The following is an 18,822-nucleotide window of genomic DNA, read 5'->3' on the forward strand; positions in this document are numbered from 1 at the left end:
GAGAAAGACCTGCCTTGGAGGACGGGGTGTGAGGGCTCCTCAAGTTGTCTTTCTGGATCTGGGTAGGTGTGGTCCTTCAGAAAAAATTCTTTTAGCAGCAAACTTGTTCATTTTTCCGGTTGTATGTTGTACTTGAATAAAACGTTTATAAAGAGAAAGGGAAAAGGACAAAGAAGGAAGTAAAACACAATGATTTCAAGTGTATGTGGTTAAGAAGGAAAGATTTTCCCACTGACAGTCTCATTTTACCCCCTAAAGTAGTCACACTAAAGAGTTTAGTGTGTGTACATGTGATAGCCTTTTAACTTTGGATGGGATCCTCTTGCTGAGAAACACTGAGAGCATTTTGGTAAAGCCCCCCTCACTGCCCTCAAGCTTCTTCTCTCACTCATGCACTGGACCAAAAAAAAAAAAAAAAAATTAAAAAAAAAACTCCTTTGATAAGAGCCTAGACAGGGCAGCACCTTGCAGATGTGGTTCCAGTGTCCCTAGAGCCCAGCTCAAGACTTAGCATGTGTGTCTCATTTGCTTCTCACAATAGCCTTGTGACTCCTTTTTTACCAAAAAGGATGTTGAAGATCACACCATTAGTGAGTAAGTGACAGAGATAGGGCTTAAAAATTAAGCTAAAGAGGGAAAGGAAAGATTAGTAAATATGTAGAGATAGAAGGGATAGGCAGACAGACATGGAGGGCAGCCTCCTTAGTCCCTCAGTTGCAGGTGCGGGGGCTGTAAGGCTGGAGGACACACCCTGCCCACTCTGTCCACCCCCTTGTGGTGGGATGTGGCTGGAATCTGGAGACCTCAGCCTGGTGGGTTTCATTATCTTGGGCAAGTCACTCTCCATCGGTTGGCTTTCCTGACCTGTAATTTAAGGAGGGTACTTCCCGTCTCAAACGGGCCCTTCTGCCCTGATGATCTGATAGGAGTCTAAGGACCAGGTCCCATGGTTATGACAAACCAAGAGTAATTGCCATTCTCTAGAGGATGAAACCCTGACTGGCAAAGGAGTCAGGATTGCTTCTCTAGGGAGAAAGGAGCAAGATGCATCACCAGTCAGAGGTGTTTCAGAGCTCAGCCAGCTCTGCTTGTCCTGCCTGCCCATTTGTTATACATCACATATGAAATTCAGTCCTTCCAAAGGTCAGGAGGGTTAGTTTCCCCTTTAGAGACTGGAGATTGAACCCCAGCAGGATCACCTGATTCTTAAGATGTGGACTCAGGCGTTGGATTTCCTGCACCACCTCATACTAGCTGTGAGACAGTAAGTCACAAGAAATCACTTACCTTGTCCCCTAGAGCCTCAGATTTTAAGTTATAAAAGGGAATAAGAATAGGACCCACTTGGGTGCCTGGGTGGCTCGTCGGTAAAGCATCTGCCTTCAGCTCAGCTCATGATCAAGAATCCTAGGACCAAGTCCCACATTGGGCTCCCTGCTCATCGGGGAATCTGGTACTTCCTCTCCCCCTCCCTCTGTGCTCTCTCTCTCCCTTGCTTTCTCTCAAGTAAATAAATAAAATATTTTTTTTAAAAAGAATAGGACCCACTTCAGAGGCTGTTGTCAGGATTAACTGAAGTGACAATAGTGACGAGCTTCTCCTAGAACATTAATTCTCAATGGCACACCCAAGGGAATAAAAAAATGGTTGTTGGGGAGGAAAAAGAAAACTTAACTCTCCCTATATGTAAGGCACAGATATAGACACAGTACACAAACAAATATATGGTATAACTGCAATATTAAAATGTCATGGTGTGGGGCGCCTGGGTGGCTCAGTGGGTTAAGCCTTTGCCTTCGGCTCAGGTCATGATCTCAGGGTCCTGGGATCGAGCCCCACATCAGGCTCTCTGCTTGGCAGGGAGCCTGCTTCCCTCTCTCTCTCTGCCTGCCTCTCTGCCTGCTTGTGATCTCTGTCTCTCTGTCAAATAAATGAATAAAATCTTAAAAATAAATAAATAAATAAAATTTCATGGGGTCAGCAAACAAAAACGTATGCATGAGGAACCCTCATATATCACTGGTAGGAATGTAAGATGATGCAGCCCCTGTGGAAAATATTTTGATACTTCCTCATGGAAACATAGACTCACCACAGGATCCAACACCTGCCTCATAGGTATATGGCTAAGAAAAGTGAAGACAGGTTTTGAAACAAAAACTTGTAAGCAATATTTATTTCAGCATTATTCACAGTAGCAGAAAGGTGGAAATAACTCATATGTCCATCAATAGTTGAATGGCTAGGATATAATGGGATCTAGCTGCACAGCGGGATGTTATTCAGCCATAGAAAGGAATCAAGTCCTGGGGTGCCTGGGTGGCTCAGTGCATTAAGCCTCTGCCTTTGGCTCAAGTCATGATCCCAGAGTCCTGGGATCAAGCCCCGCATCGGGTTCTGTAATCAGCAGGGAGCCTGCTTCCCCCCTCTCTCTCTGCCTGCCTCTCTGCCTACTTGTGATCTCTTTCTCTCTGTCAAATAAATAAATAAAATATTTTTTTAAAAAGGAATCAAGTCCTGATTCATGCTACAACATGGATGAACCTGGAAAACGTCACGCTGAAGGAAAGCAGTCAGGCACAAAAGGTCACATACTGAAGAGTTCCCCCAATTTTAAGAAATGTCTAGAATGGGCAAATCCATGGACATTGAAAGTAGATTCATGGTTGTTAGGGGCTGGGCAGTTGAGGAGGCAGGGGTGGGAGTGGGGAGTGACTGGTAATGGGGACGGGTTTCTTTTGTGGGAAACGAAAATGTTTCAGAATCAGATAGTGGTCGTAGTTGAGCAACCTTGTGAATCTACTTTAAAAGACACTGCTGAATTGTACACTTTAAAAGGGCGAATTTTATGGTATGTGAATTATATCTCAATAAAGCTGTCATTCTTAAATGTTTGGGAAAAAATGTATAAAAAGGTTGGCAGGGGTGGGGGAGGGAGGGACAAGAATGAAATTAAATGGTTGACCTACAGCATGCCCACAAGGACCGTCAGGATGAAAGTTTTGGTGGCGGTATTTTTATTATTTTTTTTACAGATCTAAAATCTGTTAACTGAAGCCCTGGGAGCCAGGTATGTTTCTGCATTCAGAACTTTTTGGATTTTAGAAAGACAATATGGGGCATGTGCATGTAACCATCCAGCAAGGTTCAGGACAGGACCCAGTAAACCAACGTTAAAAAATTTCTGCAGGGGGCGCACCTGGGAGGCTGAGTTGGTTGAGCATCCAGTTCTTGGTTTGGGCTGAGGTTGTGATCTGGGGGTCATGGAATCAAGCCCTACGTAGGACTCTCCACTCACTGGAGAGTCTGCTTCTTTCTCACTCTCTCGCTCTCTCTCACTCTCTCTCTCTCTCCTCCTCTCCCTCTGTCCCAACCCTACCTGTGTTCTCTCTAAAATAAAGACATAAATGTTTTCTAAAAATTTCTGCAGGGAAACATATGCGTTCACACTGAACAAGCCAAAGCAGGGCTCTAAGTCTTTAGTGTACAATACAGCAGCCACATGTGATTGATGGGCTCTTGAAATGAGCCCAGCCTGTGTTGAAATGCACCTCAAGTATAAAATGCCACATTTCAAAGACCTCATTTGAGAAAACTGATATTTAAAAAGTTACAAAGTTCATCGTTTTATATTGATTCCATGTTGAAATGTTTTGGATCCATTGGTTCAAGTAAGGTAGATCATTAAAATTCATTTCGCCTGGGTGCAGGGGTGACTCACTCGATAAGGCATCTGACTCACGATTTCAGCTCAGGCCTTGACCTCAGGATTGTGAGTTGGGCTCCATGCTGGGTGTGGAGCCTACTTTTAAAAAAATTAATTTCACTTGCTTTTCTTCACTTTTTAAAATGTGGGGGCGCCTGGGTGGCTCAGTGGGTTAAGCCTCTGCCTTCGGCTCAGGTCATAATCCCAGAATCCTGGGATGGAGCCCCGCATGGGGCTCTCTGCTCCACAGGGCGCCTGCTTCCCTTCCTCTCTCTCTGCCTGCCTCTCTGCCTACTTGTGATCTCTGTTTGTGAAATAAATAAATAAAATCTTTTTAAAAAATAAAATAAAATGTGGCCACTGGATGATTTTTAAGTGCCCACGTGTCCCGCCTTTACAGTTAATATCCTGTTTCAAACAAGTTTGTTCCAAACTTATTTCAAACAACAGAAAAGGAAAAACCTTTATGTTTCCATGTTTTTAGATCTGGAGTATAACTGCAATTGGTAGGTCCAAGACTTAGCCCATGGGCCTGGAGAATCAAGAATGAGAAGGAAAGGCTGGGAGCTTGCAGCCAGCTGGCTCCAGTCCTGGATCGGCCTGACTGCCACCCACCCCACCCCCCGCCTGCGGTAAGCAGACCCCTCCAGCTGCCCTTCCCTTGGCCCTCTGCCCAGGCTACCCCAGGCTGCTGGGTCAGCCCTGCCCGCCAATTGTCTCCAGCTCTGCAGGGGAGGAGCAAGGAGGAAGGGACAGGAGGAGTGTATATGGGGGCAGGCTGCCTGGGACTGAAACACTCCTCCAGCCTCAAGCAGAGGGCCAGCCATGTCCAGACCACGGCTCCTGCTCCTGCTCTTGCTGCTGGTACCACCAGCCCCTCTGCAGCCCTCCTCACTGGCACCACCGGACACCCCAGCAGGCAAGGCCACCATCATGGGCCTTATCCTCTCGGCGCTGGAGAGAGCCGCCTCCTTCCTGAAGAAGAGGCTGCCTGAAATCAACCTGGACGGCGTGGTGGGGTTCCGGGTGCTGGAAGGTGGGTGCACTCTTGTTCCCCTGGACGGGCGACCAGAAAAACAGTTCTCAGCCAGTTACCTCCCTACTCTGCTAGAAGGCTTGCTCCTTTTGGAGCCCTCTTGGGGCCCTGCTGTAATCAATTATTTTAGGAGCAAAAAGGATTCAGACACTACGTGGGAAAATATTTGGAAATTATTCTTTTCCTGGGAGGAAATGATTCATTTGATAGGGCTGGTCCTGATATGTCACGAACAAGATGGACAGAGGGTGTATGCCCTCTCAAGGGGCCTTAATGGGAGCGTGGCTATGGAAAAACCAGAAACCCTTAAGATCAGGCTGCAGTGCACTCCCTCCACTTCTAGCCTAAGCCACCTGAAGGCTCCAAGATAAGAGCCAAGTGTTTGTTTAGCTTTCAGGGATATAAGATCCTCTAGAAGGAGCTGACAATAGGCCAAGGCAAACAAGGAACCACCCCCCACACACACTTCCAGTTACAGGAGCCCCTTTCCAAAGGCCACCTTGACCTAAGTGACAAAGAGCTGACTTAGTCTCAGCCTGGGGCTCTGGCCAGGTCCCCCTTCCCCATCACCCCCTCTGGGGGTGGCCAATGCAGCTTGCCACCTCCACCCACCTGGACTCCAGGTCCCAGCAAGAGGAGGGGCCCTGGGACAGGTCTGCTTCCATGCCTGGCCTCCCAGTGTCCTTCCCGCACTCCTGAGCCCCCAGGTGCCATCCTGGAGACCCCCAAGATCCAAGATCCTCTCAGGCTAGGACCAGGGTCTCCATTTAATCCCAGCCCTGTCCTATAATGAATGCCTCTAGAAATGAATAATAGTAATAAACCACAGGGCTGGCTTCCGCATGAGGCACAAGATACTTTCAGAGGCCCGTGAAAATGTTTTGATTTCTCTCTCTCTTTTAAAATTTCATTTATTTGAGAGAGAGTGTGCGCATGAGAGAGAACATGAGCAGGAGAGAGGGGCAGAGGGAGAGGGAGAAGCAGACCCCCCACTGAGCAGGGAGCCTGATGCAGGACTCAATCCCAGGACCTTGGGATCATGACCTGAGCCGAAGGCAGACACTTGACTGACTAACCCACCCAGGCACCCTGTTTTGATTTCTGTTAAAGTCAGAAAGAATAAAAATAAACTTTTAAGTCAAAGAGAATGCTCTAATATATAATGTCAACATACCCATATTTACACTTATACAGTCTTAAGACATCCTCTTTGATCTATTTTTTTAATAAAGAAAGGGCCCCACAAAGCCACAGCATGTGGCCTGGCAAATGTACCTTTAGATGCTAGTAATCTCCAAGCAGCCCAGAGGGGGAAGTGTTCTGTTTTGCTCTCCCTGCAAGTGGGCACCCTGAGGCACAGAGAGGTCCAGTAACCTCCCTATGCTTCACAGCTGATCATATTCAAATCGACCCCCAACAGCCCTTGAGGGGAGGGTGGACATTGCATTGACTTTTCTGACCACCCTAGATGTCAGGCACAGCACTGGGCTCCATCTAAGCAGCTGTTGTTGTTCCTGGAACAAGACAACAGGTTTTGTCAGCAGCCGTCCTGTGGGCGTGTCATTTCCTTACCGAAAGAGAAGGAACCGCAGGTGGTTCCCTTGGCCGTGTGCTTTGTGGGGTCCATGAGATAATAAAACATAAAGTTTGCTAAGTACCCACTAAGTGCTGGCACAAGGTTAACGCTCGTATGGGGTATTTTGCTGACTTCTCCCCACAATCCTTGAAGTAAGTTCATTATGATTATCCCCTTTTACCAATGCAGGGACAGGCTTTAGAGAATGTCCAGGGTCACATAGCAAGCAAGTGTAGGCAGTGGGCTTAGAACCCTGCTCTGTCTGACTCCGCGCCCACTGTCTGAATCATCACAGGGTTGGGGTGGCTGGGAAGGAGGGAAATGGAGGCCCAATAGAATACCACACAACAGCCTCAGACCAGGGCCAGCCCCTCCTCTCCCCTCCTCTCCCTTCCTCTCCTCTCCTCTCCTCTCCTCTCCTCTCCTCTCCTCTCCTCTCCTCTCTACAGCTCTCCCCTATCCCTTTGCCATAACCTATAGATGTGTAACAAAGTATCCCCAAACAGGTGCATAAAACAGCAACACAGTTACCATCTCACCATGACTGTTTGTCAGGAATCTAGGAAGAGTTGGGCAAGGGTTCTGGCTCAGGGTCTCACATGAGATTGGAGTCAAGATGTCAGCCAGGCTGTGATCATCCGAAGGCTTGACTGGAGCTGGAGGAGCCACCCCATTCACTCCCAGGCCTGCCAAGTTAGTGCTGGCAGGAGCCTCACCATGTGACCTCGCCATATGGCTACTTGTGTGCCCTGGCAACATAGCAGCCGGCTTTCCCAGAGTAAGTGACCTCAGAGAAGCAAGGCAGGAGCCTCAGTGTCTTTTACAACCAAGCCTTGGAGGTCACACACCATCATTTCCCCAATTTCTTATTGGTTTCAAGGGCCAGCTCCATATGATGCAGGAAGGCCTTGAAAGGGTGTGGAAACTGGCGGGTTGCCACAGCACTCTTTGTGAAGATCCTATCTTCATTCTCAGCCTCCCAGGACAGAGAGAATGGGTTCACATTCTGGGGGTGGGGGGGTCCAGTTACAACAAGATACCCATTGGTCTCCCAAATCCTTTCTGCTTGGGGCTAGACAAGTGGACATTGACCCTCCCTAAGAGAGAAAAGGGTCCCTCCATTTGCCTCTCCCAGCCAGGACAGTGATCCAAAAGGTGGCAGCAGCAGCCACCCAGGCAGGGAGAAATACCATCATGAAGCCAGGTTGGGTGCACCTCATTGCTAACTTGGCTACCCCTTCTGGGTGCCAGGACAGTACCCTCCAGCTGCAATAGAGCCAGGCAGTCTGGAACAAGGCTTCAGAAGCAGACAGCCTAGGTTCAAGTGCAGGGAGAGAGCCAAAACTGGAGAAGAGTGTTATAGAGCCCATCACCCCCGACAAGACTTGCTTAATACACTCTTTTTTTTTTTTTTAAAGATTTTATTTATTTATTTGTCAGAGAGAGAGAGAGAGAGAGGGAGGGAGAACACAAGCAGGCAGAGAGGCAGGCAGAGGCAGAGAGAGAAGCAGGCTCCCCGCTGAGCAAGGAGCCCCATGTAGGACTCGATCCCAGGACCCTGGGATCACGACCTGAGCCGAAGGCAGCGGCTTAACCAACTGAGCCACCCAGGCGTCCCGTGCTTAATACACTCTTAAACCACATCCTCCCTCCCCATCAAAGTTCTTATCTGGACTCAGGCCATCTCTCATCCTCCCAGCCCTGTGCTGAGGCTTTCCCTTACATCTCCTCTCTCGACCACCTCTTAATCTCCCCACCATCACCATTTTCTCCCACCCCTGCAGAACCACTGCTAGTGGTGTGAATTGTAATGTGAAAATTAGAAAAAAAGGTGTCTCTTTCCTCAAGTTGCTTGCCTGCCATCTGCTGGAAAATTGTCTTAATACAAATACAAACCCATGAGGCGCCTGGGTGACTCAGTGGGTTAAAGCCTCTGCCTTCGGCTCAGGTCATGATCCCAGGCTCCTGGGATCGAGCCCCACATTGGACTCTCTGCTCAGCGGAGAGCCTGCTTCCTCCTCTCTCTGACTGCCTCTCTGCCTACTTGTAATCTCTCTCTGTCAAATAAATAAATAAAATCTTTAATAAAAAAAAAAAAACACAAACCCATGATAGGAATATATGCTGCCCTTGTGCAGTATACAACCTGCTCAACTGTACACTGCAGCTCTCCACCCAGCATCCGAATCCCTTCCTCATTCTTCTACAGCAAACCTTAGATCTCCCTAATTAATACTTACAACTAAACTTTATTAAGTGCCTACTTTGCACCGTGGACAATGCTAAGTCCTCTCTATGCATTAGTTCATTTAATCCTTACAACTCCCCACTCTAAGAAGTAAGGACCATCATTTCCCCCATTTTATAGATGAAGAAAGTAAAATGGAAAGAAATTAAATATCTTTCTCTGGTCATCCAACAAGAAAGAATTAGAGTCAGGATCTAAACTCAGGCCCAGCTCCCGAAACCAAATTCTTAACTGCCAACGTCCAGCACACTGGCCCCACCCCCATCACCCAGCTGAGCCCCACAGGCCTAATTTCCAGTAAGCTCAGCCAATTCTTTCCTCTCAGGAACTGGAGGGAAAAGGGAGGTTCAATAAGTATCATAAGTTTGGGTAATCTTTTCTATTCAAATTGCTTGTCAAATGATGGAATGAATGAAGTCTTTTCCTTTCCAGTGCAGCTAAAAGGTGTTCAGGAAAAGTGGGCCCGGGACCCCCAGATGCAGCAGCTGAGCCTGCGTGTGGGGAAGCTGGTGGAAAAGCTAGAACCTCTCCTTCAAAGATCCATCTCCTACCTCAAGCTGAGTGATCCCAAGTACCTAAGAGGTAATAGCAGGGGCTAGAGTCCCATTACTTCAGGAACACAGCATCTGGGGCACTCCTCCTGGTGTAACAGAGAATCTGGGACAATCTTTAACCAACTGATTCCTGTGGGCCAAGCACACAGGCTGAACCTGGGGAATGTTTGGCCATCCCTGGCCAACGTGTGATGACCTCTCCCACCCATACAGGGAGTGATGAGACGGGGAGGGGTTGAATGGTAGGGCAGAGTGGCTGGGAATATGGAACTGCCTCCCCTTGTTCAGCTCACCCAAGGCTTGGGAGCCTGCCTCCTAGACAAGAGGGGAGGGTCTGATCTGTCCCAGAGAGTAAGAAATCTCAAAAATAATTCAGCCCTTTGCACACCAAATATTAGCATTCTGCTAGTATCTCTCTGATCCACCCTGTAAGCCTGGTGTGAATCATTCCGGAGGTGAGAGAGGGGGCTGATGTATAAAACCAGCCCCTCACGCTTGTTGGGCCGCCTAGACTCCCAGCTCCCAGTCAGGTGTGTGGGAATGAACAAGGAGATGGTTAGCCGGTACACCCTTCCTTCTCACACAACAGCCCAGCTGCACACCACCACATCCCCGCCCTCCCTACCTCTGATCTCCATGTGCCCCATCCTGGCCCTTAAGACCATCCCAACCTGTGTTACCCTAAAGAAGTCCCTCAGCATCTTTCTTTCTTTTTTTTTTTTTTTTAAGACTATTTCTTGGGGCTCCTGGGTGGCCCAGTGGGTTAAAGCCTCAGCCTTCAGCTCAGGTCATGATGTCGGGGTCCTAGGATCGAGCCCCATATCAGGCTCTCTGCTCGGCAGGGAGCCTGCTTCCCCCTCTGTCTCTCTGCCTGCCTCTCTGCCTACTTGTGATCTCTGTCTATCAAATAAATGGATGAAATATTTAAAAAAAAAAGATTTTATCTATTTATTTATTTGAGAGAGAGCACAAGCTGTGGGGAGGGGCAGAGGCAGAGGGAGAAGCAGTCTCCCTGCTGAGCAGGGAGCCTCCTGACTTGGGGCTTGATCCCCAGACCTGAGATCATGACCTGAGCTGAAAGCAGAAGATTAACTGACTGAGCCACCCAGGCACCCCAATTCCTATTGATTTAAAAAAACATTTTTTTTTAGAGGAGGAGCTTCCTGAATGTTTCAAACATAATGTGCAAGCAGCAGGCAAGGCTCAGAGCCTTGGGCAGGCTTGTGTGTGGTCAGGGCTACCTGGGCAGGGACACCCAATTCCTGGGCTTGGGCTGTAGGAGCCTGGGTGCAATTAGGCAAGGCATGGTGCACTGCCCCTGGGTGTTTTCTCCTCGCCCTGCCTTTCTGCCAGAGTTCCAGCCGACCATCCAGCCTGGGTTTTGGAAGCTTCCACGTGCCTGGACCAGCACAGATGCCTCCATGGTCTACCCCACGTTTGAGCCACAGGACTCCTTCTCCGAGGAACGCAGTGACTCCTGTCTGGTGCAGCTGCTGGGAACAGGGTGGGCCCCTACACCTGCTCTCACTTTCCAAAAACCCAGATCACTTGCTCTCGGCTAGTCCTCCTGTCTCCACCGTCCAAGGATCTGTGAAGAACCAGGCACAGCCTCCCCACCTCCCAGCCACCCTGATACCAACCTTTCTCACCCCTGTTGCACCTAAGCTGCCTCCCCCGCCGCCCCGCTCTCCACTGGAGACTTCCAGCTGGGTCCAAACATCCACCCCAAGCCCTGAACGCCCCCCCACCCCCCACCCGACTGGTCTCTCACACCAGAGGGATCCTTTCGAAAACCACATCTGAACATTCCGCCCCCAGTATGAAGCTTCCTGTTGTTCTCAGAACAAAGCCCCAGCTCCTGCTGCCTTTACAGGTCTCCAGGCCCCTCTAGTCCAGCCCCTGGGGCTCTTGTCAGGCCCTCAAAAGGACCTACTCTGTCCACTTCTAAACCTTTGCCTTTGCCCCGCTGGCATCTGTGGTCCTCCTCCCACCTGCCCCACCCCACCCCCCTGCCTGAGTAACCCTGCTTACACCTCAGAGCCACTCTAGCATCCTTCTTCCAGAACCTTCCCTGACCTCCCAGAGTAGTAGACTGACTCTCCTAGCACCACTGGTAGCCATAGATAGAATTTACATTTGTCTAGGGTTCTGGCCCCCTCACTGGGCTGTAGGTCTCTGCAAGCAGGAGTAGAGCCTAGTGAAGTTCACAATTTCATCCTGCTGTGCAGGGGGCTTAGAACCAGCCCTGAATCAGCCCTAGGTTCATAGAATTGCTGGGGAGGGTAGTGGGTGGTCCCCCAAGGACTGTACTTGGGGGTCCCACAGAGCAAGTCGCAGCCCCTTGGAGCTTGCCCAATCCAGGATAACTCCAGGGTCGCCTCCCCTTGCTGGGGTAGCACAGCTGGGTCCCTGGAACATACTGGGATTCTAATAACCAGTGGGGGGCTGAGGACCAGGACCGGAACAGGCTTCATGTCCTCAGGCTTCCTTCAGGGCACCTGAACCACTTCTTCCGCAGGACAGACAGCAGCCAGCCCTGCAGGCTCTCAGACTTGTGCAGGACCCTCATGACCAAGCCCGGCTGCTCGGGCTACGGCCTCTCCCACCAGCTGCTGTTCTTCCTCTCAGCCAGAATGGTAAGTGCCCCGCATGGGCCAGCCACACGCACAGAGGAGAGCCAAAGATTAGAAGGGGCCTGTGGCAGTGCGGTTTTGCATGCTACACACCAGGAAAATAAGCGGGGTTTGGGGCTTGTGCTAGAGTAGCCTGCCATCTGTCAGCTATAATATTGAACCAGACTAGGGGTGGGGGTGGGGAGGCAGGATTTGGGATTCTAGTTGGACAGATCGCACTGCATGCAAAACTGGATTGTAGGCATCGGGAAAACAAAGACAAAGAGTTAAAGAGAAGCAGCAGAAAGAACTCAGTAAACGATAACAAATGGAAAAGGATTTCGAATATTTGGTGCATAGCAGCTTTCAGAAAAACAAACCAATACAAACCAGCCCCACCCCGACCTCTGCAGCCCCCAATGCTCTTCCAAGCCCAGGAGCTCAAACTTCACTAAATAATGATAATAATTTTAGTTTTATAAAATTATTTTTATAATTTTATTTTTTAAACATTTTATTTATCTGAGAGAGAGAGACAGACATCACAAGTATGGGGAGGGGTAGAGAGAAGCAGCCCCCCCGCCCCACTGAGTAGGGAGCCCAATGCGGGACCGATACCAGGACCCTGGGATCATGACCTGAGCCGAAAGCAGACACTTAACCAACTGAGCCACCCAGGAGCCCTAAATAAGGATAATAATTTTTAAGCATATATACTTCCCCATATAGAAAGATAAGGCTCATTATCTCCATTGAAAGAGGTTATTTCTTGTGCAGAAATTCTTAGCTGAGGGGCGCCTGGGTGGCTCAGTGGGTTAAAGCCTCTGCCTTAGGCTCAGGTCATGATCTCAGGGTCCTGGGATCGAGCCCCATATCAGGCTCGCTGCTCAGCAGGGAGCCTGCTTCCTCCTCTCTCTGCCTGCCTCTCTGCCTACTTGTGATCTCTGTCTGTCAAATTAATAAATAAATAAATCTTTAAAAAAAAAAGAAAGATATTCTTAGTTGAGCAGGTACACTTAATGTTTTAGTTAGGCAGGTTTAAAAAAAAAATTGTTTGTTTGCAAGCTGTCCCTATCCAGTATTTCTGTAAATACAATAACAATCAAACTACAAGGAAAATTATTTTGCTTACTAGATTGGACAGGTAGAAAGCTACTCTGATACAGTGTTACAGAAATTGGCAAATCCACCTCTCGTCTCCTGTCCCGTCCCCAAGACCAGTCCGTGGCCCACACTTCGAGCAGCATTGAAGCTAGCCAGCTGGGTTAGCCCGAAATCGGAATGCAACGGCAGTGAATGGTTATATCGCTCCAGTATCAGGCTGTGTCGGGTACTTCCCGACTATGGGACCACCCATCCAAGCGAGCGCCTCTGGTGCAGTCCCAGACACATCGCCCTTCCCCTGTGGCTGAGACCCTCGAGGTTCAGAAAGGTTAACGTGGCCGGCTAAGGTCACACCACTCCTGAGTGGCAGAGCTGGGACTCAAACCCAGCTCTTTCTGATCCGCGTCCCACCCCCCCTGCCACTCCACCCGGAGATGGATCCCCCAGCAGTCCAGGGGTATAGACGGGGAAGGAATTCTGGGAAAAGAGGAAAGACCTGCCTCAAAGGCAACCTCCTTCCAGACCATCTCAGAACTACAAGCCTTCCCCTGTAGCAGAGTGTGGGTGTGTAATCCATCCTTCTGGCTGTTTCTTCCCGTCAGAAGGGATGCACAGAGGGGCTGTTCCGCCAGAGCCAACACTACATGAATCTCTTTTGTGCCAACATGATGGAACTGAACCGGAGAGCTGAGGCCATTGGATATGCCTACCCGACCCGGGACATCTTCATGGAGAACAGTGAGCCCTGGCACTCCTCTCTACTGAGAGCAGAGGGGTGTGCCTGATCCGGGGGCACACGCGCACACACACACACACGCACAAACTCACGTGCTGCCAGATTTAGCAAAAGAAATACAGATGCCCCAAGTAACTTTGAACTTCAGATAAACTGAATATATTTTTAGTACAAGTATATCCTGAACATTCCCTGGGATACTCTTGTGCTTTAAAATTAGCGTTTGTGTTTATTGGACGCTCGACTTTAACTGGGTGTCCTGTATTTTACCTGCCACCACGTGACTGCTTCCTGCCCCCCAAGGCTGACACGGTGATGGAACTCTGGACTGACTGACCAGCTCAGAGATGAGGCAGGAAAGGCATCTCTTAGTGGTTGCTCCTTGCCGGGGGGGTCTGGATCCCTCTACTGACACTAACTCTTGAGTGACTCCCATCAAGGCCCTCAGTGGAGGGCAGGACCTACTCTGCGAGTCGCCTTCTTCCAATCACTGCACTGAGCCCCTACCTGCTGGCGGGAGGAGGCCTGTGGCACTGTGCAGCCTTGGGCAGTGGAAGCCGGTGGGCCTGAGGCCAGGCCTGTAGAGGATCTTCTGTCTTTGCTTCCAGTCATGTTCTGTGGAATCAGTGGCTTCTTGGACTTCTACAAGCTCCAGTGGCTGGAGGCCATTCTCAACTGGCAGAAGCCACACGAAGGATGCTTCGGGAGGCCCGGTGAGGTGCATGTCCACTCTGGCTGAAAGCGGGAGGCCGGTGGGGGGCTAGGTTTCTAGGCCAAGTGAAGAAAGGTGATACAGCGATCCTAGTGGCTCAGAGAGAGATTTGCAACACATATATACATGCGAACACATGGGCAAACACACACACATGTGAAAATGGGCTTGGATCTTTGGAAGCCAAAACTTTGCGGGATGGGAGACAGTCTCGTTGGAAGGTGTTGGCCCCCTGCACCTGCAGGAACAAATGCATTGCTTCAGTGACTATTTCCTAAGCACCTGCTTTGGGCGAGACCCTTTCTAGGCTCCAGGGAATACTTTGACCCTGAAGAAAAGAGGCAGAAGCCACCTAAATTAACCAATAAGTGAATTAATTGTGAGTTCTGATAAGGGCTGTGAAGAAGAAACAGGCTGAGAAAGAAAAGAATGCGGAAGAAGTTTCTTTGGGCGGGAATATTCAGGGATATGTCTGCAGTAAGTGACCTAGAAGAGGAGGCAGAGAGGACACAGCCCCTTTCCAACTGTGTGACACTGGGAAGCTGGTCCTCTTTACCTCGCTGAGCCTTGACTTCCTTATCTGTAGATAAATGGGTATAATAATTTCCTTCCTGAGCTATGAGGAGTAGACATAATACATGGGAAACCATTTGTCCTGTGTGTGGCACAGAGGAGGTTCCCAGTACAGGCTGAAGCCTGGGATGCTCAAGGAGGCAAAGCTTTTGAAATAAGATAGTCTATTTTTAGAATAGAACAGGTGATAAAATGAAGATTCTGAGGCCCCCAGACCTTCCGACTGAGCAGACAGAAGGTGGGCCTGTGGAACGTGCATATTTAAGAAGGTCCTCCGCATCAGCTGTCCTGATATGGGTGGTTGGGGGGACCACAGCGGGAGAAACATCAGCAGAGGACAAATTAAGGCAGTGTATAAGGATCTGCAGACAGGTGCTCCAGGAACCTTCTGGAAGAACCTCCAGAGGCAAGTCCTGAGTTTCTTGAGGTATTGTGAGGGGGGGGCGGTTGGTGAGTAAGGTGTGAAAATCCGTCTTGGGAAGGTCACCTTTCAATTCTTCTCCCAGCTGCTGAAGATGAAGAATTATCGAAAGCTGTTCAAAGCCAACAGCCTGTTTTGAGGAGAGTGAAGAGGCGAGAAAAACAATTTACAGGTAATGAAAATAACCCAGGGGCTTCTGGGCATGAAACCAAGACACACCCCAGAAAGTCTGCACACAGATTGACCTCAGTGGAAATGTGCTTTATTCCCTCAGGGCAGGGTAGGAAGTGGGAGTCCAGAGATCTTGTCTCCAGGAAGGGACCATAAAAGAAGTTTCAGCGTGTTACTGAAAATCACAACAGAGAGCACCCCCCTCTCTGTCTAGGTCAAGTCAGGAAAACGGAACCAGCACCGGGAACTTGAGGCAGGGGGAATTTAATGCAGGGAACTCTTCTCAGAGGTGTTGCAAGAGATGAACCCAGAAAAGTGAGAAAACCCAGAGACTAACCACTGCAAGAAGCCACGACCCTCACCAGAAACAGAGCTGGAGGGACTGTGGAGCCAGGCGGGGTTAGGAGAGCCTGCAGGGGCTGGCCGTGAAGGAGGCAAAGATGGAGAGGAGTACCCCATCTTCTCCCTCTTTCAGCTTCTGTCTCCTATTGCTCAAACCTAGACAGAAGCTGATGGGCAAGGCATCCTGGGAAATGTAATTTGGAAGGGTCAGTGCACTGTGGTTTGGAGCCAAAAAAGGGCAGGAGGGAATCTTTGAGCCAACAGGCAAGTGAGCAATGCAATCCCCATGGCCACATGTCCAGATGTCCCCAGCTTACACCTCTTGTCCTGGAGCCATTATGAATAGTACCCCCTTTCCTCCCCGAAGTATCCCTGGTTGAGATGATAAATTGCATGGTCAGTCCACTGGTGGAGAAACCGAGAATCAGATATAGTTATATTGGGAATGGAAGAAAGGCAAGAATTAATATGGGAGGCAGGGAGGAAGAAGGAAGAGAAGAACTGATTCCTTTTTTACTTTTTTAAATTTTTTTCCTTTTTTTATTATTATTAAAAAATAAATATCCGCAAAACACAAGCAGGAAAAGAGATGTGATAGCCAGCCCTCAGAGCAGATGCCCAGCATAGGTTGGTGGATGATTCCAGTAACTAAATGTCTCCCCATGAGCCCCACTGTAGCCTCATCATCTGCCTGCAGGTAGGCAAGGGAAGGAAGTGGAAGCACAAACCCAAAGGCTGGGCAGGGGGAGGGAGAGAAGTTCTCTGGAGACTTCAAGAGGACCCTGACACAGGGGGCTGTGGCTACCCATGGCCAGGTGGTAGGGGTTCTGCTGTGCACACACTGGAGAGCTGGCTGCTGCCCAGAGGCACACAGCTGGACCGTAGGACTGAGCTGGGGCTGGAGAGGGAGGTGCAGAAAGGTCCTTCTGGGGTCCCTACAGATTGATGGCAGTGGAGGGAACTGCCCAGGAGGGAGCAGTGCTTCCGTTCCTTCTGGAGCACACCCCCTGCACACCCGTGGAGCAGGGGGCAGCCAGCGTGGAGATTTAGGGCACAGGATTTGAAATCATGCTGTCAGAGCTGGAATCTGCTTCTGCTTCTTCCTTGCTGTGGGGATCACTCAACCCTCTGAGCCTCCGTTTCTTTATAAAATCAGGACCTACCAGCACCTCCTTCATAGAGCTGCTGGGGATTAGTATCAGATCACCAAGCAGAGCACTCCCCATGGTATTTGGCATATGACAGTGTGAGCTGCTGGCATGCATAATTAGGCTCCTTGGAACCTGCATTCTCCCTCCAAAGGCCCTAGCTGGAGTTCTTCCCATCTCCAAGACCGTGAGGGGCGAGGAAAATCCTGGCTCCTTCCCAACCTGCTCGGAAACAGAGGTGGGTGGCCCACTTGGGGGTTAGAGAACAAAGAAACCTCTAAGGGGTTCTTGCTCTGGCAGGTGTCAGGCAGGTGCTCAGGGTCACCTGGGACCGGACAAGATTAAGGCAGGAATGAGAGAGGCTATCAAGGTCAAGAAATGAGCCCTGGGGACTCCAGGGCTGGGGAGCTCAGCCCTGCTACCGAGTTTTGGTTTCCCTATCTGCAAAAATGGGCAATAGGATGTTATCTTAGAAGGTCTCATGCAGGCCCTAAGAGCAAGGGGAGGTGGGAAGGAGCTGGACAAGGGTGTGGCCTCAGGTCAGATCCCAGGGGAGGGGGCTCTGGAGTGGAAATTGCACCTGAGTCACCCCTGCCCCCCCGAGATGGAAGGCTGGTCTTTTGTGTCCCGTATTAGTAAGTAACTGGGAGGAGGCATAACCTTCTTGATGAGGAGGCTCCAACTGGCCGGGGTCATTTATCTGGAGAAGGGAGCCATTAGTGGCCAGCACTCATGGCAGCTGGTGGATGGGTGGCTGGCCCAGGACCTGGCTGGCTGGGGAAGTATCTGAAAAGCACTCATGACAGAACTGTGGCCAGTATTCACATAGGATTCACAGGGAGGGCTCTCTCTCCCCAGACGGCTGTTCCTCCCACAACACAGCCATGGCTGTGGCCGCCCTGGGGGGCTTCCTCTACGTCCTGGCGGAACACCTCCAGGCAGGTGGAGAGCTGTGGCAGTCCTCACTGGCACCAGCCGTAGTCGCTGAGACAAATGTCTCCACGTCTGCCACTGGAAGATGAAAATGGATGCCATTCGTCAGTCCTTCCTCCCTTAAATCCCGGTTTTCAAATCTGTTCCCGAGGAGGCAGCAGAAGAAACAACCAGCAAAGCAGCCCAGCTTCGTCCCCTCGGGGAGCAGGGCCAGGGAAGGTGATGTGGGGCTGGAGCCAGGCGTGGGAGCAGATGAATAAATTTAGAGTGCAGTCGAGTCGTGTTTCTCAGCCGTGGGGACCACTTCTAGGGCTCTGTTTCAAGTCACGACACAAATTCCAAGGAGACCCATAACGTGAGCATTAAAGGCAGTTCGTTCAGGTGTCAACTGTTGCATCTTTCCCAGTGGGAGAAACAAGGGTCTCTGAACTTAACAGTTCGAGTCATGACCGAACTTGAGATATGGTCACAAAAGGCAGAACATAAAATGTTTATACCCGTGCAAGGAACTCTACAGTGCCATGTCGTGTCCTGCCACAGCTGTGTCATTTGACAAAAGGCAGTGTGGCATCGTGGTTAATGGTGCGGCTGTGCCCAGGCTGCGTGCGTCCAAATCCCAGCTGTCCCGCTGATGAGCTGTGTGTCCTCGGCAGGGTCAGTTAGCGTCTCTGTGACTTTGTTTCCTCATCAGTACAACTGGGATAATTATAGCACCTGCCTGAAGATTACTTGCAGTGCTGTGACCATCATCTTTGTAGGGTACCGAGAACCATTCCTATAACACAGTAGGTGCCAGGTGAGTGTTACCTCCTGCAGCAGCAGGGATGATGTCACATTACCTGGGGAGCTTGTCCTGAAGCAGTGGGCATGGAGAGCTGACTTGTCAGCCCTTTTCTTATTCCCAGCACATGCTTCCTCCCTGGTGTTCTGCTTCAGTGTGAGTATATCTG

General features: G+C 50.0%; 1 protein-coding gene across 1 annotated transcript; it reads left to right on the forward strand.

The window, feature by feature from the left end:
• Nucleotides 1–4,501: 4,501 nt before the first annotated feature.
• On the forward strand, nucleotides 4,502–17,971 carry CUNH16orf89 (chromosome unknown C16orf89 homolog). Its single transcript, XM_032843772.1, has 8 exons — nucleotides 4,502–4,742; nucleotides 8,999–9,148; nucleotides 10,474–10,624; nucleotides 11,639–11,756; nucleotides 13,439–13,574; nucleotides 14,181–14,285; nucleotides 15,364–15,450; nucleotides 17,798–17,971. Exons 1-8 carry the CDS (start codon nucleotides 4,532–4,534, stop codon nucleotides 17,959–17,961), a joined length of 1,122 nt encoding a protein of 373 aa, XP_032699663.1. The 5' UTR covers nucleotides 4,502–4,531; the 3' UTR covers nucleotides 17,962–17,971.
• The last annotated feature ends 851 nt before the right edge of the window (nucleotides 17,972–18,822 follow it).

Source organism: Lontra canadensis, unplaced genomic scaffold (genome assembly GCF_010015895.1).
Source record: "Lontra canadensis isolate GAN:19392208 unplaced genomic scaffold, GSC_riverotter_1.0 scaffold143, whole genome shotgun sequence".
Classification (NCBI taxonomy): domain Eukaryota; kingdom Metazoa; phylum Chordata; class Mammalia; order Carnivora; family Mustelidae; genus Lontra; species Lontra canadensis.

Excerpts from the sequence above, each read along its gene's own strand:
- CUNH16orf89 (XM_032843772.1), top strand. The coding sequence starts at position 4,532 with ATGTCCAGACCACGGCTCCTGCTCCTGCTCTTGCTGCTGGTACCACCA. Across the intron at positions 10,625-11,638 it reads GTGCAGCTGCTGGGAACAGG|GACAGACAGCAGCCAGCCCT; the intron begins GTGGGCCCCTAC and ends CTTCTTCCGCAG. Across the intron at positions 15,451-17,797 it reads GCGAGAAAAACAATTTACAG|ACGGCTGTTCCTCCCACAAC; the intron begins GTAATGAAAATA and ends CTCTCTCCCCAG.